General features: G+C 27.0%; 2 protein-coding genes and 1 long non-coding RNA gene across 5 annotated transcripts; 2 read left to right on the top strand and 1 right to left on the bottom strand.

Annotated features, from left to right (window-relative positions):
* Positions 1 to 21: 21 nt before the first annotated feature.
* Positions 22 to 3,783, top strand: LOC118068905 (uncharacterized). Its single transcript, XM_035086645.1, has one exon. It carries the CDS (start codon positions 1,279 to 1,281, stop codon positions 2,986 to 2,988), a length of 1,710 nt encoding a protein of 569 aa, XP_034942536.1. The 5' UTR covers positions 22 to 1,278; the 3' UTR covers positions 2,989 to 3,783.
* Positions 3,784 to 4,558: 775 nt separating this feature from the next.
* Positions 4,559 to 15,876, bottom strand: LOC118068908 (uncharacterized). The gene is made up of 3 exons (XR_004690551.1): positions 15,720 to 15,876; positions 15,572 to 15,622; positions 4,559 to 5,021 (listed from the first exon to the last, which is right to left on the bottom strand). It is a non-coding gene; the product is annotated as an uncharacterized lncRNA (long non-coding RNA).
* Positions 6,238 to 15,328, top strand: Root (ciliary rootlet coiled-coil, rootletin). 3 transcript variants are annotated; one of them, XM_035086640.1, is made up of 3 exons: positions 6,238 to 6,370; positions 7,900 to 7,992; positions 8,406 to 15,328. In XM_035086640.1, exons 1-3 carry the CDS (start codon positions 6,362 to 6,364, stop codon positions 14,226 to 14,228), a joined length of 5,925 nt encoding a protein of 1,974 aa, XP_034942531.1. In that variant the 5' UTR covers positions 6,238 to 6,361; the 3' UTR covers positions 14,229 to 15,328. The 3 variants fall into 3 exon arrangements, with proteins under 3 accessions (XP_034942531.1, XP_034942532.1, XP_034942533.1); XM_035086641.1 differs by lacking the exon at positions 6,238 to 6,370 and adding an exon at positions 7,656 to 7,794; XM_035086642.1 differs by lacking the exons at positions 6,238 to 6,370; positions 7,900 to 7,992 and adding an exon at positions 8,272 to 8,326.
* Positions 15,877 to 15,950: the final 74 nt, after the last annotated feature.

The following is a 15,950-nucleotide window of genomic DNA, read 5'->3' as shown; positions in this document are numbered from 1 at the left end:
TTATGTTGTGATAATTTTCATTTATTTTGCAGTCAAATTCATTTTGGTAATCATTTAACTTTTACATAAAAACTATGACCAAACTAGAGATAAATATATATCGGCAAGTCTATATATTATTTATTACGTTAATTTTCATAATGTGTATCATGAAATTTTAATTTTTCGTTAAGTTACGAATTATTTGTAGCTTGTGTGTAGGTATGACATTAATATAAGTTTTAAATAGTTAGAGTAATTATTTATCGTGAAAATATGTTATTTATTGTGTTATTGATTGAGAAAATGGAAATAGTGTCAAATGATACTTTGTTACCATCAATATGTCAGATTAATCAACCATGCATAAAAGATGTAAAAAACAAATAAAGTAAATAATGTAAGAAATTACACATTTACTAATGTTCAACATTATTGTAAATCCTTAAATTGTATATAAATACAAGAATAATGATAGAATAGTAAACCAATGGTATGTTATACATATATTCTCATTAAACAGAAATAAAGATATATTATAAAAATATTGACATCTTTACGTCATATATTTATCAAAAGGTTTTTTTGTTTATATGATAGATTCCAAATGATAGATTTTTATGGATTGCTATTGATTTTGATGATCATGTGATACCTCTCAACTATAGTAGTTTTAAGAGTGACGGAGAGTGCGCATTGTATTTCTAGTTCATATTCAACAATTTCATTTAATAATCATAACTTAAACATTCTGATTACTCAAACATTTTGTAACGAATAATTTAATAAATTTATTCTTTATTAATTAATGAAATAAAATTAGCAATAATTTATAACAAAAAAATATTTACATTACATACATATTTTTTCTTTTAGAATGTTTAAATTGTGGTATGTTATGATTAGATAAAAATTTCTCTCTCGGTTCATAGTGCGCTTCAGATGCAGACTTCATAAGAGACGATGATAACCAAGAGTCAGTCTCAGTTAATATTGTAGTCATCACTTGTTGTGTGCTTGATTTACCAATAAACTTTCACCTTATTATTAATAACGATGATTGTGAAAAATAGTTAATAAAGTGTTTAACATGATCGACTAAAAATAAGAAATTTTGTGTTACTATAATGATTCATAAAAAGTGAATAAAATAACTATCGCATTAAAGTATTTTAAAACGATAATAAAGAATGAAAATCAATTATTCTTATTACTATACAGTGATTTTCTAATTATTTATATATAAAATAATGTTTAAATTTTATCAAAGATAAAATAAAATAATCAAACTGAATCGAAATGCCGGCTTGTACAAGTGATAATTCGTTGCATTTACATTTTTCAAGTCCACAAAGATCACGGAGTAGTAGTAGTTCACCTTTATTACCAAGCTCTCCAATTTTTAATTCTCCACCAGAACAAATAACTATGATTAGTACAAAACGTTCTACTTCAGATGTTTCATACTCTTCAAAATGTTCATCATGGCATGAAGCATCGAGTACTTTGAATCCATCAAAAGGAATAACTAATCGACGTAGGGAAAATTTAGAATCTCAATTAACGAATCATACGTTGGTATCGAGACCGAAACCAATTGGATCTCATGTGCAAAGAGGTTTTTTTAAGCAAATTATTTTTTGGTATTTAAATATTATCTTTAAATTATTTAATGGAACAATTAATACAATTATATTTATGATGAGAGCACCAACATTGTGGGCATCAATTTGGTTGTGTATATTTTTTGTTATTCTACAATTACCATTAACACTTTTAAAGTGGTTTATCACAATTTTACATACTCCAGCATCTGAAGTATCTCGTAATAAACGATGTGTATTAATAAGCGGTGGTAGTACTGTGCAAGCAGTGCATTTAGCAAGAAATTTTTACAGAGCTGGTGCTCGAGTAGTTGTGTGTGAAGTAGAAGGACTTTTTAGCCTTTGTAGATTCTCGATAGCTTGCTCCAAGTTCTATACAATACCAAGACCTGGTCCAGGGAATGTAGCAGAATATGTTAAAGCTTTGAAAAATATTGTGGAGAAAGAAAAAGTTGTTTATTATATTCCAGTCAGTTCAACGAATCCAGCTTATTACGATGCTTTAGCGAAACCTCATTTAAAACTATTAGGCTGTGAGTGTTTTATTCCAAATGCAATAGATGTAACGATTTTAGACAATCCATTAGAATTGTTGAAACGTTGTCAATCAATTGGTCTAGCAGTACCAGCTCATTTTATCATAAGATCTGTTGATGATGCTTTAAATCTTTATGAAAGTGGTGTTTTACGATCAGGAAGACATGTTATGCTATCAGCAGCTTCAGCTGGAATAAGAGAACGTGTCAAAGTAACACTACCACCGAATGCACAAGAATTTCAAAATATACGACATGATATCAGTGATAAAAAACCATGGGTTATTATTAAAGATCCAGGTGGTTCCCATTTCATCACTTGTACAACTATTAAACATTCACAAATAGTGGCTAATGTGACATGTCGTGTTGATGAAACAAAAGGATTAATTCCAGAAATGAGAAATGATGTAACAGAATGGTTGGAAAATTTTTTTTCACGTTCATTCAATTGTACGTCTGTTAATGGACATGTAAGCTTCAGATTTGTGCTTTCGGAGAATAATGAACTTGTATCTATTGGATGTCGTGTGGGTATTGGTCTTCCTTATGTTTGCTTTACTAGCATTCATCCTCGTTTAGTTTGGAAACCATGTCGACATTTTTCACGTCAAAATTCTGGACCACTACTAGTTGGTGAAACTTGCCAAAGTAAAGAAAAAGCTTTCCCTAGTGCTGTTAAACAAGCAACTATTAATACAACTAATTATTTCAATAGTGCTATTGATAAAAGAGAGGCTCTTTTTGTTTATTGGGATCCACTTCCTTATTGTGCCTTTTATCATCTTCAGTTACCTTTCTTTCGAATTACTAATGCTCTTAGAGCACGACCACGTCAACATAATCCACCTCTTGCAGTTATTCAATAAATTAAATCATAAATAATTTATTTACTTTTTTCTAAATATTTATTTTATTCTTTTTTATACTATTATTAAATTGTATTTTTTATTATAATTTATCCTTAAATAAAAATGTTCAAGACATTCATCGAAAAATATGTCTACAGAATAATAAATAATATCAAGATCTCAATTAGCGAAAACAACAAAGATGAAAAGAGAGAAAAAATGAACATAAGCATTGGGTTAAACTTGTAAGCTTTATTATCAAGTTGAGTGGTATTTTTTTTTTATTAATCAGCAATATGTATAGAGATTTGGTATTTATGTGTTGGTGTGGTGATTATATTAATACAAACATCCGTGGAAAATTTACAGCATTATCATAACATTTATACATTTATTTAATAAATAATTACCAACAATATCTCCAATCAAGTATACTTGGGCATAATAAATAATTTCAATCCAAACACTCTACTAATTTTATTTATATTATTAAATTTATATATTTATTTATGTAAATATATTATACTCGATATGTACAAATTAATTTGTAAATAAAATTTTTATTATTAAAAATTTAATATATATATATGAAATAAAAAATAAAAAAATAGGAAGCGGAAATGAGTGCACGTGATACAGTAGTAGAAAATAAATCATTAAATGATTTTGTAAAAAGTGTGAATGACTTATTTTAGTACTCTTAATATTTTATAATATAGTATTTTAGTATTTAAATGTCATATGTTTATATAAAATAAATGATAATTAAATTAATATTTTTATTATCATACATAAATAATAATTAAAATTTTTTTTATCATTAACACGAATATGTTTTATCAAAATATTTTTTCAAGTAAATAATATAAAAATAAATGTAAAAAATGAATGAAATTGAAATGTTTATAAATTATAAAACCATTGATTGATAAATATTTCAACATTTCCTGAGGTGTGATTAGATTTAATGTTTATTATAAAATGAGGAATAAACTTGTCATTAATGACCTGAGAATACTTTAGATGGACTTTGACAGGCCGGGGTCGTCTTCAGCGATGCCCGAGACTTTCAAGTTATCATTACTATTACAATATCTTTTTTTTTTCTTCTTTTTTACTTGTGTAAAATTAATTTTAAATTTTTGTTACATTACGTTTATTTAATGTTTCATTTTTTCTCATCTCACAAGATGCTAAATAATAATTATCCTTCAATTTGTGAACAAATCATTGTTTTTTATGAGATTACAATAAATGTTATCAGTATCTATTGATTTTAAATATATTTATTGTTATCAGATAATCTCAATAAAGTTAAATCTTTGATGATATTTATCAACAGTTCTCATTTCATTTTTCTCACGATTTATTATGGTATCTTTTCAATTTTAAATTCGAATAAATTATTTATCTAAATACTTTTTCGAGAAAAAAATAAAATTTTAACATTCACTAAATATATATCATTTATTCGTAATAATAATGAATACAATTAATTTATTTACCAAATTATTATTATTATTATTACAATGTAAGATAAATATTTAGATATTTATTAGAATAATCAAGATAGTATCAATTGGTATGTAAAATAAATAATTTATTTAAAAAGATTCATGAAATGTCATAAAGAATAATATTAATAATAAGCACAGATAAAAGATAGATTATTGTATGGAAATTTGGCTTAATAATATTTCTTTCTTCAGCATCGTTGTGCCATGAAGGACCAGGTACCAGTTATATTCATGATGGGAAATAATCCATTTGCTTTCTACATACCAATAGTTTAATTTTAAATTTATATACACGCATATGAAATTTTAGTTTCATTTTTATTTTTAATTTTAATCATTTATTAATATTCATCGATGAATATTTTGTTATTTAAAATAATTAATTTAAATATAAGAGTAACAAACATTGCGTGCATTTAGAAAATACGGTAGTATTTCAGTATTATTTCCTCGATATCATTTTTTGACATTGATGTAACTGGAAGAATACTCACACTTTTAGTCTTTTAATTCAACATTACAATATTCTGTACCCTAAAAAAAAAAAATAACACTCTTAACATACAAAAGATTTAATAGTAAAAAAAATATATTGTACAAACAATACTACACTGATAATAAAATTTATTGTGTCTCAATGAAATATGTAATTGACATGGTAACATTTTTATAAAATCAGTTTTAATGATTATTTAAAATCCTATCTATTAAAACTCATGACTTACTGTCAGACAAAGAGGTACAATTACAGAAATCGTTCGTGTGAATATAATTAAATGTTTATAATATTTTTTTTTTTTTAATAAAATCATAGAGAATACAATTCAATAATGATAATAACAAAGAAAAAATTTTTAAATTACCGTAAAAATTGTGATTAACATATTTAACATTAACATTTGGTATTTAAATACCAAAAAATAATAATTAAAGAATACAAAATTAAATCGACCAATCAGAAAATCGTAACCATTTTATTCGTACGTTAATTGGTCAATTTTATTTTTAAATATTCGAAATGAATAAAAATAAAAATTAAAATAATTTTTTACGTTGTTAACTTGCGACAGTGCGCTCGGAAAGCACGCATTGTATTTCTAGTAATTTATTAAAAAATATACATTTTTATTGTGCTCAATTATTTTATACTAATATTTTATAGAATAGATGATTTTTTTTTTTTTTTGCCAAGACCCATAGTTAGTACCCATAGTTAGTTAGACATCTATAGTGTCTTAGAAAGTAAGAATTAATCTAAAGTCACTTGTATTTAAACTCATCATAATCTTGAACCAAATATAACTAATAAAATATTTTATTACAAGTATTTAAAATTATTGTCATTGATTAAATCAAAAATTATTCTCTTAATCTATTGACCTAAATGTCATGACAACAACTATTTTAATTGATTTAATAAATAATATGAAATTTAAAATACATAAATGGTTAAATACAGAAATCATTATTCTTCATCTTGACTAAAATTAAAAAGTCGTCTTGTTACAACTATTGGTATGTAAAGTAATAATAAATATAATTTTTTTCTACGAATAAAATGCGTGATAAAGAAAGGTATCAATCACAACCGGAGCAAAGCGATGAAACAACCCCCCTATGCTTGGTACCACACGCGGTTTTGTTGAGAAGAGTGGTCTACTGACACGCGATCGGTGATGGTGGTAAAAGTGGTGGTAGTTTCACCCAACAGTCTACAATCAGTCAGTAAAGACCTGTCTTTCGTCACGAACACACCGGAAGTACGTTTTCTCTTCTGTCCTCGAGCTGATAACGAACCCTTCTAAAGCTGTTGGACCACCCGTCTGATCAAACTGTTCCAACTCTACTGAAGATATTCCTTCAAAATCATTACAATGCCGAGAGTAAGATTTCATTATTTTTTATTATACACATTATCATCATACACTTAATAAAATTAAAATACTTTAGTAGTGATTGGATGTTGTAGATGATAATTGATGTGTAAGTATTTAATTGTGCATACATTAATATTCAAAATAAGAGATAACAGTTATCACTCAAATGACGATAAGATTTTATATTTATTACCATCTTGAAAATAATTTGCTGTCAATAATGAATTAAATATTAATATTCATATATATTTTATTTATAATAATTAAAAAATTTAATATGAATAAAATAAATGAAATAAGTGAATTATTGAGTATTCAATTGACCAATGGTCACTTTCTCATATATTGATGACGCATACACTGAAATTTATTAATAAATAATATAAAAGAGGGGTGATGACTGCATGTTTTACATGTTGCTCCCTTATATATTTTACCCCTCAAGTACATACACCCTTATCTTCCTATAACATTTGAATCAAATTGACGTAGTGATTCAACGATCATTAAATATATTTTAGGGCTATATTATCGTCAAAAAGGCATTATTATAATTCATTTTATTATCAAATTATTTTTAAATAAAATAATTGATATTACACTAATAAACACATGTGTTTTGAAGTACATAACATAACATGTTAATATTTTTTGATAAAAAGTCATGAAAACATATTTATTTTCTTTCTTTTTTTTTTTTGCATGAGATGAATCCAATAAAATTGGGAGTCGTTGGATGATAATTTATGATCGTAATTTAAATGATAGTTGTAGACTAAACAAGCTGTCCGATTACCCATATCTAATCAGTTTTTTTTTTGGCAAAATTACAACATTATAAGTGTTCAAAGAACTGATACATTTCAAGGACTTGAGACAAGAATTGCCGTCACGTTTATTATAATTTGATAATAACGTCGCAAACTTGTATTGAACATTGATCACATTCTGTATAGTTTTTGTCTTATTGTTATTTACATCAAATAAATGTCAATATTGTCATCATTTCATCTCTTTAGACTTTGATCAACGATAATAAATTCAAATATTCATTTAGACTTTTAAAGTGATCATTATTTCTCTCATTTTCTTCATCTAATGTTCTATTGGTAAAATAAAAAATTTTATTTAAAAAAAAAATGCTTTTAAATGATGTGAAAAATAATAATAATTTTATCTTTTTATGTAAAATTAAAATTCATTACAACTTGTCTATACTTGGGAAATTAACGATATCTCGTAAAAAATGTTTTCTCAATTGAGCTTTGATTAGGATAAGGGCATTGCTCTGGCAAACATATATCTTTGATTTGGTATCCTCGGTAGTAGTCTCGTAACTTGGTACATTATATATCGATTGGTACCATACTGTGCCAGGTGTTACCTCTTACTTCTCTTCTTCCTCTAACTTTTAAAGCACATCAAATCAGGTAAAAGAAAAAAATAAATATTTGACAAGTTATATTTATCTTATCTGATACTGATTGAATTTTTAATTGATTTTTATGACACATTATTATTTTTTTTATTTACAGGCAATATCAAAGGGTGCCCCTCGTTTGACGCTACGAGGACAGATGGAAAAACGCCGACCATCATATCTTCGAACCTCTTCTAAACCTAATGAGGTATAACATTTTTAATTTATCACTTCTTTTTGTATCTCATATAAAATTATTAAACACAATATATATAAATTCAAATTTAAATTACGCGCTATTTTTATGATACTGTCACGCTATGGTGAAGCTGGTGGTCAAATCGTAAATTAACACCGAGGAAAACAAACAAATATCTAACCTTCAAATTATAATTTAACATGTAGTAATTTTATTGAATAATTATTCAACAAATTATGTTGTTCATTATATTATTATAAGTTTTATTCAATTTTTTATATAAAATATGTAAATATTTTAATGGTTTTTTTATAACATGTTTCGACGACGTCTTGATTTTTTGGTAAAAAATATATATTATAATATTTGATGCTAATTAATAGAGCGAGAAATATTTTAAAAAATAATATTATTTCTTACAGGCAGGAACCACCACCGGGACCAAAATGGAAATTGGCCAAGTCGCAGGATTAGATACTGGAATGATAGGAGAACGAGGAAGTGATGAAGATTTAAATCCTGATATGCTTATAAGACAAAATTTTGAACTTCGACATAGATTAGAGGAAGAAACTGCGAGTTATAAACGACGATTAAATACTTATCGGCAAGCTCAACAACATCAAGCAGCTTTAGTGTCTCGATTACAAGCTAAAGTTTTACAATACAAACAACGATGTTCAGAACTTGAACATCAAATGGCAGAATCCTTACCTATTGAAATGTCTAGAATTCCAGTTCATTCATCAACGAGTAATTCTGCTTTAGAAGCAGCTCAACAAACTTTACGTGATTTAAGAGAAGAAGAAATTCAAGACTTAGAAACAGCTCTTCGTAAACTTTCTGAAGAACGAAAACGAACAGAAAAACTTATTGAACTTAATACAGCATTAAAAAATCAACTTGAAGAGTCACATAAAACTAATGAATCCTTGACAAATGATTTACAAAAATTAAGTACAGATTGGGATGTTTTAAGAGAAGAAATGGCTATTAAAGAAGATGAATGGAAAGAAGAAGAAATTGCATTTAACGAATATTATACTTCAGAACATCATAGATTATTGAATTTATGGCGAGATGTTATTTCTTTAAAACGATTTTTCTCTGAAATAAAATCAAATACTGAACGAGATTTAAATAAATTTGTAAACAAATTATCAACAGCAACCAATGACATGACCTCAGCATGTAGTAGTGTAAAATTAGCTCTACAAATACAAGCAAGTACTTTACAAACTTCGACTGTTCAACAATTTAAAGCCCACGAATCAACAGATTCAAAAACAGAGATAGAAAATATAAAGCAACAATGGGAAATAGCACAAAATGATATTAGAATAAAAGACGATAGAATAAATCAATTAATTCGAGAAATACATAATCTTGAAGAAAGATGTAGTGAAGCTGAAGCAAGAATTGGACAAGCAACAAAGATTCAAGAGGATGTTGAAATTTTAGAATCTGCTTTAAGAGACATTGCTCATGCTGTTATTCAAGATGCTGAAAATAGAGACATTGATAATATTCAAGCATCTCCTCATATTCATTTATCACCTCCAATTATTCCTCAACGTTCTCCAAAGCGTGTAGTTCGGAGTAATACCATTCCAGCATTTGCCGAGAGTACTATTAGTGCCGTTCAAGCTTCTTTACATAAATATCAGCTTACAATTCATGAACTTCAAGTTAAATTACAAACTAATGGAGAACAATTAAGTTTAATAAAAAAACAATGTGATTCGGCTGAAGAGAATGTTCAATTATTAGAAGAGAGAACGACTGAATTAATCACACAATTGGATTCTACACGAGCTCAATGTACACAACTTTCTCAAGAACGAGATATGCTTCAAAAAGGATTAGATACAATTAGAAGTGATAAAAATTTGTTGGAAAAGAATAAAGTTGAATTAAATCATACTATTGAAGATCTCACTGGAGATTATGAAAAACTTGAAAAAATAAATACTAAATTGCAAAAATTGTGTGATAATTTAGAGGATGAAAAGATATATCTTCAGAATGAATTGTCAAGAATTAATAAAGAATTTGAAATAAGAGAATCGAATTTTAGATCTGAAGAAGAACGTTGCAGTCGAATTAGAGAAGAATTATTGACAGTACGAGAAGAACTAAATAAAGTATATTTAGCCAAAGATATGTTAGAACAACAAAAAATAGAATCAGATAATTTAATTATTCAAATTGAAAAGAACAAAAATGATATAGAATTAGAATTAGAAAAAATTATATTGGATAAATCAGACATTCAAAATGAATTAATAAAGATGGTGACAGTTTGTGAAAATCATGAAAAAGATAAACAACGACTTCAAGATGAATTAAATAGAATGGAAGAAGAAAAGAATAAATTAATAAATCAATGTTCTGATCAACAAAGTGATTTAGGATCTTTACGAAAAGAATTATTACAAGCAGAACAAATAAGATTAGATTTAGAGGCAGATAAAGTGACTTTAAGTGAAAAAATTAAGTTTTTGGAAATTGAAAAAGAAAAAATAGAAATAGAATTAGGTCAAGTAATGCGAGAAAGAAGTGATTTAAGTAATCAATTATCATTATTAGCAAGAAAAAAAGAATCATTGAATGAAGAATTATTGAGAACAAGACAGAGATTAGAACAAGCTAATGAAGTGAATGCTCGAATTAATCGAAATTTGGAAGATCTTATTAAAGATAATGAAGAGAAGCAAGTCATTTTAGAAACAAACGATAAAGAATTTCAGAGAATGCAAGAACTGTTGGCTTCAATGAGAAGTGAAAAAGAAACACTTGAAGGAGTACTATTCGATACTCAAACGAATCTTGAAGAGACTCATTTAAAAAGAATTCAATTAGAAAAAGAACAACAAGAATTATTAGTAAAACAAGAAAGTTTAAAAGGACAAATAGTTCGATTAACCAAAGATCTTGAAAATAGTGAAAAACGTACACAAGATATTAAACAAAGTCTCACTCAACAACAAGGCAATCAGGAAGCTGAATTTCAACAAATTGTTATGAATTTAAAAAAACAACATGAAGATACAAATAAAAAACTACATGATGAAAAAGAGCAAATAAGAATATCACTGGAGAAAAAATTTCAACAAAATATTAATAATTTAGAAAGTCAAAAGGATGAAGAATTAAATCAATTACAAAATAGAATTGAAGAATTACAACAACATATTGATAATTTGTGTCAACAACATGAAGAGGCTTTACTTAGAGCAGAAAATGATAAACAGCAAGCTCTACTTATTGCACATCATGATCAAAAAGCGTTAATGGAAAAATTAGAAAATCTACTACAGGAATTAGAAGTTGAAAAAAATTCCCTTGAACGATTAAGAAGAGAAGCTAATTCACGAGCTGAACAAGATCGAACAAATATTAATCAATTAAGAGATGAATTAAATCGAATGAAAACAAAATACGAAGAAACAAAACTTCAAGATGATGAAGAAAAATTGAAATTGGAATTAAAAATTGAAGAAATATGGAAGGAAAGAGAAAATGCACAAAAAGAATGTGAGGAATTAAATATCCAGCTTCATGTTGCTGAAGATAAAGTAGACAGTTTACAAAACCAATGGCAAGAAACAACACGCAAACTTCGCGATGCTGAAAATACCATTGAATCATTAAGGAAAGATTTAGTTGATGTTAGGAGACAGTTGACAGATTCTAATTATGCAATGGAAAAGTATAATAACACTAACAAAGAATTACGAGAGCATGTGAAACGTATCGAAGGAGAAAAGAGAGAACAATCAAGAGCTTTAGAAGATGCTTATCAAAAAATAACAACTATGGAAGATACAAAAACAACTATGGAAGCAGAAAAAAATCGACTTCAAGGTCAAATAAGAGATATGGAACATAAATTAATTCAAGTTCAACAACAACTTAATTTTACCCAAGATGAACTCCAGAAAAGTCAATCAGCTAATTCTCAAGCACAAAATGAAGAAAGAGAGTTACAAGCAAGATTAATGAACGAAACAGAAGAAAGAGAACGACTTCAACTTCAACTACATCAACTTAAAAAACAAGTGATTGATTTGGATAATAATTTAGAAGTTACAAGACAAGAATTAGGTAAACTAAGATCAAGAACAGATGAAGAAGATGAGCGATGGCGAGCTAGAGAACAAGAATTACTTCTACGATTAGAAGACAGTCGATGCAAAGAAAGAAAACTCGAAGATCAAAAGCATAATCTAGAAGTGTGTTTAGCTGATGCTTCTCAACAAATTCAAGAACTAAAAGCACGACTCGGCGGTGCTGAAGGCCGTGTAAGAGCTCTAGATGGGCAATTATCACAGTTAGAAACAGCTAAAAAAGAAGTTGAGCAAAAATTGAGCAGTGTTGGTTCAACATTACGAAGAATTGCTGGAATTCAATTAGATGGTACTGTTAATATGCCATTTAAATTGACTAGCCCATCGAGAAGATGGAGTCCGGCGCGAACATCTCATCAAGATCATGAAATTAATAGAGATCATGTAATACTTGATGTTGATCCAGAAATAGTAAGAAAAGGAGTTAGGTCTTTGATGCAACAAGTTTTACAAATTGAAAGAGAAAGAGATGATTATAAGAATGAACTTAATACTATTAAAAAACAATTAATTGAAGCACAAGAATGTCAGAATAAATTAGAATCAAAAATGAATCACGTAAATGTTACATTAAGGGCTCTTCAAGATGAAAAAGCATCATTAGAAACTCAATTATCTCAAAAACAAAATTCACATCAATCATTACATGAAACATTAAATCAAAAGAATCAAGAAATCGAGCATTTGAAAGAAAAAGTAACAACTCTAGAACATGTAATAAGTAATGAATCTGATAATAAAATTCAATATGAAGAAAAATTCGACAAAATGAAGCAAGCACTTAATAAATTAGAAAATGAAAAACGAGGATTACAAGAAGATTTAGGAAGATCTGAAGCAAGAGCTACGAAATTGGAATTACAACGTATGTCACTGGAAGGTGATTTACAACGCTTACAAATGATATTACAAGAAAAAGATAGTAATCTTCAAAAACTTCAAGATCGATTAGATGCTCAATTAAAAACATCTACAGGTTTAGAAGAACGTTGTGCATCATTAAAATCTACAATAGAACAATTAAATCTTTGTTTAGAAAGAGCATCAGCTACTGAAAATGAATTAAAAAGTGAAATAAATAATTTACGGCGATCAATAATGGAAAATAATGCTTTAACACAAACTAGTAATGAAAAAATAAAACATTTACAAAAACAATTAGCTAGTGCGGAAAATGAAAGAAGAATTTTATCAGAACGATTAGATACGACTCAACAGCAAATCATGGAATTGAAACATTCCAATCAAACTCTTATGGATCAAAATGCTAGATTGCAGAATGATTTAGCTAATAATGAAGTACAGCGATCTGGATTAGAATCTCAATTAAGATTAGCTAATTGGTCACAAGACAGCCCATCAAATAAAGATGACGAATTAATACGTCAGTTGCATACAGCTCAAAGGGATAGAAGTGAAATGAGAGGAAAAGTTGATGCGTTACATGAAAAAGTAAGGCTTTTAGAGTCAGATAAGAGAAATTTGGAAAGACAATTAGCATCAATTAAATCTAGTAGTGGTCGTAGTAAGAGCTATGAACGTCCCGAAAAAGCACATATAGAATTAAAAGGATCAAATATAAATGTAGAATTATTAGAGCAGGAAAATCGTGATCTTCGAATGCGAATACGTCGATTAGAAACTTTAATGGCAGAAAAAGAAGCTGAAATTATAAGATTTAAAACACAAGTTCATTCCCATTCGAATCTTGATTCAAGTCGAGATAGGATGATTGAATTAGAAACCTCACGAGCTAGACAATTACAGGCAGAAAAATTACTAGTAGCTAGAGAACAAAGTCACCGACAACAAGTTTTACGATTAGAAAATCAGATTCACGAGCTTCGAGATAAACTTAATCAAGAAATTAAACGACGACAGTCATATGTACTTCGTAGCTCAAGAGCTGGTCGAGAAATGGAACATTTACGAAAAGCTTTAGGAGATTCATTGAGAACGGTGGCACAGGATCCATCACTCGATGCCGTTTTATTGGAACATGAATCACGAAAATTGGATACTACAGTTGCCAGTACTACGAGTTTACCACCATCTTTAGCTTTACCAGCTCCTTCCCTTGATCGAATGTCTCCTATTTCTCCTTCTATTAAATAGATATTTTTTTTAATCATTTTATTCAGGTAATTATTATTCAATTCATTTTTATTGTATGAGATTTTAAATTTAAACGTGTTCATATAACTTTGAAGATGCTAAGAATTTTTTATTTAAATCTAATAAGAAAGCAAATCATTTTAAACATTGATAGAAAAGTATCAGTATTTCAGATTTGAAAAAATGACAGAAAAGTCAAAAGAATATTTAATCAATTGTGAAAAGGTTTTGTACTTAAAGTGCCTTCAGTAAATTTTTGAAATTTTATATATTAAAAAATAAAACATCAAATGATGTTAAATGTAATACTTATTATACAACAATCGACTTTGGAAAAATAGTACTAATATTTCTGCCAATAATCTTTAGTCAATTTTTTCGAAAATTTTATAAATATTTACTGAATTAGCATATTAATTATTTATTTATTATTTTTATCGTTAAATGATGAATTAATAGTATTATTTATTTTAGAATTTTCCAAAAATCCGTCCATATTAAGTAAATAGTACAAATGCTTTCTTCTTTTTTTATCAATATTTATTTTTATTTTATTGTAGAAAATAAACGACTGATTTATTATTATAGAAATATATATTAATTTATTTAATTTCGGTTATGGACGAAAAAATGCTACGTTTGGTCTTATTAAGAGACTAAGAACAATTTTTTGTAGCATAAATCATGTAGAGAATATCATCTTACAAGTTTAATCACTGATTGATTGTAATCGGGTAATAAAAATGCAATTGGAATAGTAAAATAATAACGAAATGCTTAGAATTTGTAGGTACAACGACTGTGTCGGTTCTTTAGTAAAGAGAACAAAAGACATTCAGTCATTATTTAAATGTCACGATGAATATTTGACATGCTCCATAGTCTGGTTTGAAACTTATCAGTTGATGATGATTTATGTATTTAATAATTTTTAATTATTAACAAAAAAACGTTCAATTATTTATTTATTTATTCTTTAAAAGAAACTGATATATGAAATATCAGAAGAATAATTTATCACTTTTAAAAACAACATTTTCAATCAAACTACACCATTTTTATACCTCTTTTATAAATTATTGATGTAAAATTATTGTTACTACCAGTATGTATTGTTTGTGATGTAATAGCATAAATATGTCATTTATATAATATTATTTAAAATATTACGATTAATCTACTTTATGTACTACTAATCAAAATATTTTGTAGACTGGAAATGATAGCAAAATAAATTTTAAAAAATCTCTAGTAAAATTATACATTATATTTCAATGCAATTCATTCAGGCAAAAAGAAAGATGAAAAATTTATCGTAAACTAATAATTTATAAAATATTTACCTTACATCCATTATATTTCGGCATTGTGTAGCTGCTCTTAAAAATGCATGTCTGTAAGTAAAAAAAATTCTCATTAATTAATTGAATGTAAATAAGATCACTCATATGCGATAATTTTTATATTTTATTTAATAATGTTAAATATTACTTTGTTCTACATACGATGTTTCTTAGTTCATCGTTTTGAAAGAAATTTTGTTCATTTTTGCACACATACAAGTTAAATAAAAACGTTCACATCTTTTTTATGATAAAAACAATGAGTTAAATTTTATATGTTAACGTAAATAATAAAATTATTTAAATTAAAATAATATATAGATATTACACGAAAAATTGGTATTCAAGTATGAAACGAACGTTACAGTATTGCGCAGTG

The sequence above is a fragment of the Chelonus insularis genome, unplaced genomic scaffold (assembly GCF_013357705.1).
Source record: "Chelonus insularis isolate UGA/USDA-ARS -01 unplaced genomic scaffold, ASM1335770v1 contig_403_pilon, whole genome shotgun sequence".
In the NCBI taxonomy this organism is placed as follows: Eukaryota; Metazoa; Arthropoda; class Insecta; order Hymenoptera; family Braconidae; genus Chelonus; species Chelonus insularis.
The sequence above is the reverse complement of the archived record's forward strand: the minus strand, read 5'-3'. Positions and strand labels throughout refer to the sequence as shown.

Coding starts and splice junctions, on each gene's coding strand:
- Root (XM_035086640.1), top strand. Junction 7,993..8,405: donor CCTCTTCTAAACCTAATGAG/GTATAACATTTT, acceptor TATTTCTTACAG/GCAGGAACCACCACCGGGAC.
- LOC118068905 (XM_035086645.1), top strand. CDS start 1,279: ATGCCGGCTTGTACAAGTGATAATTCGTTGCATTTACATTTTTCAAGT.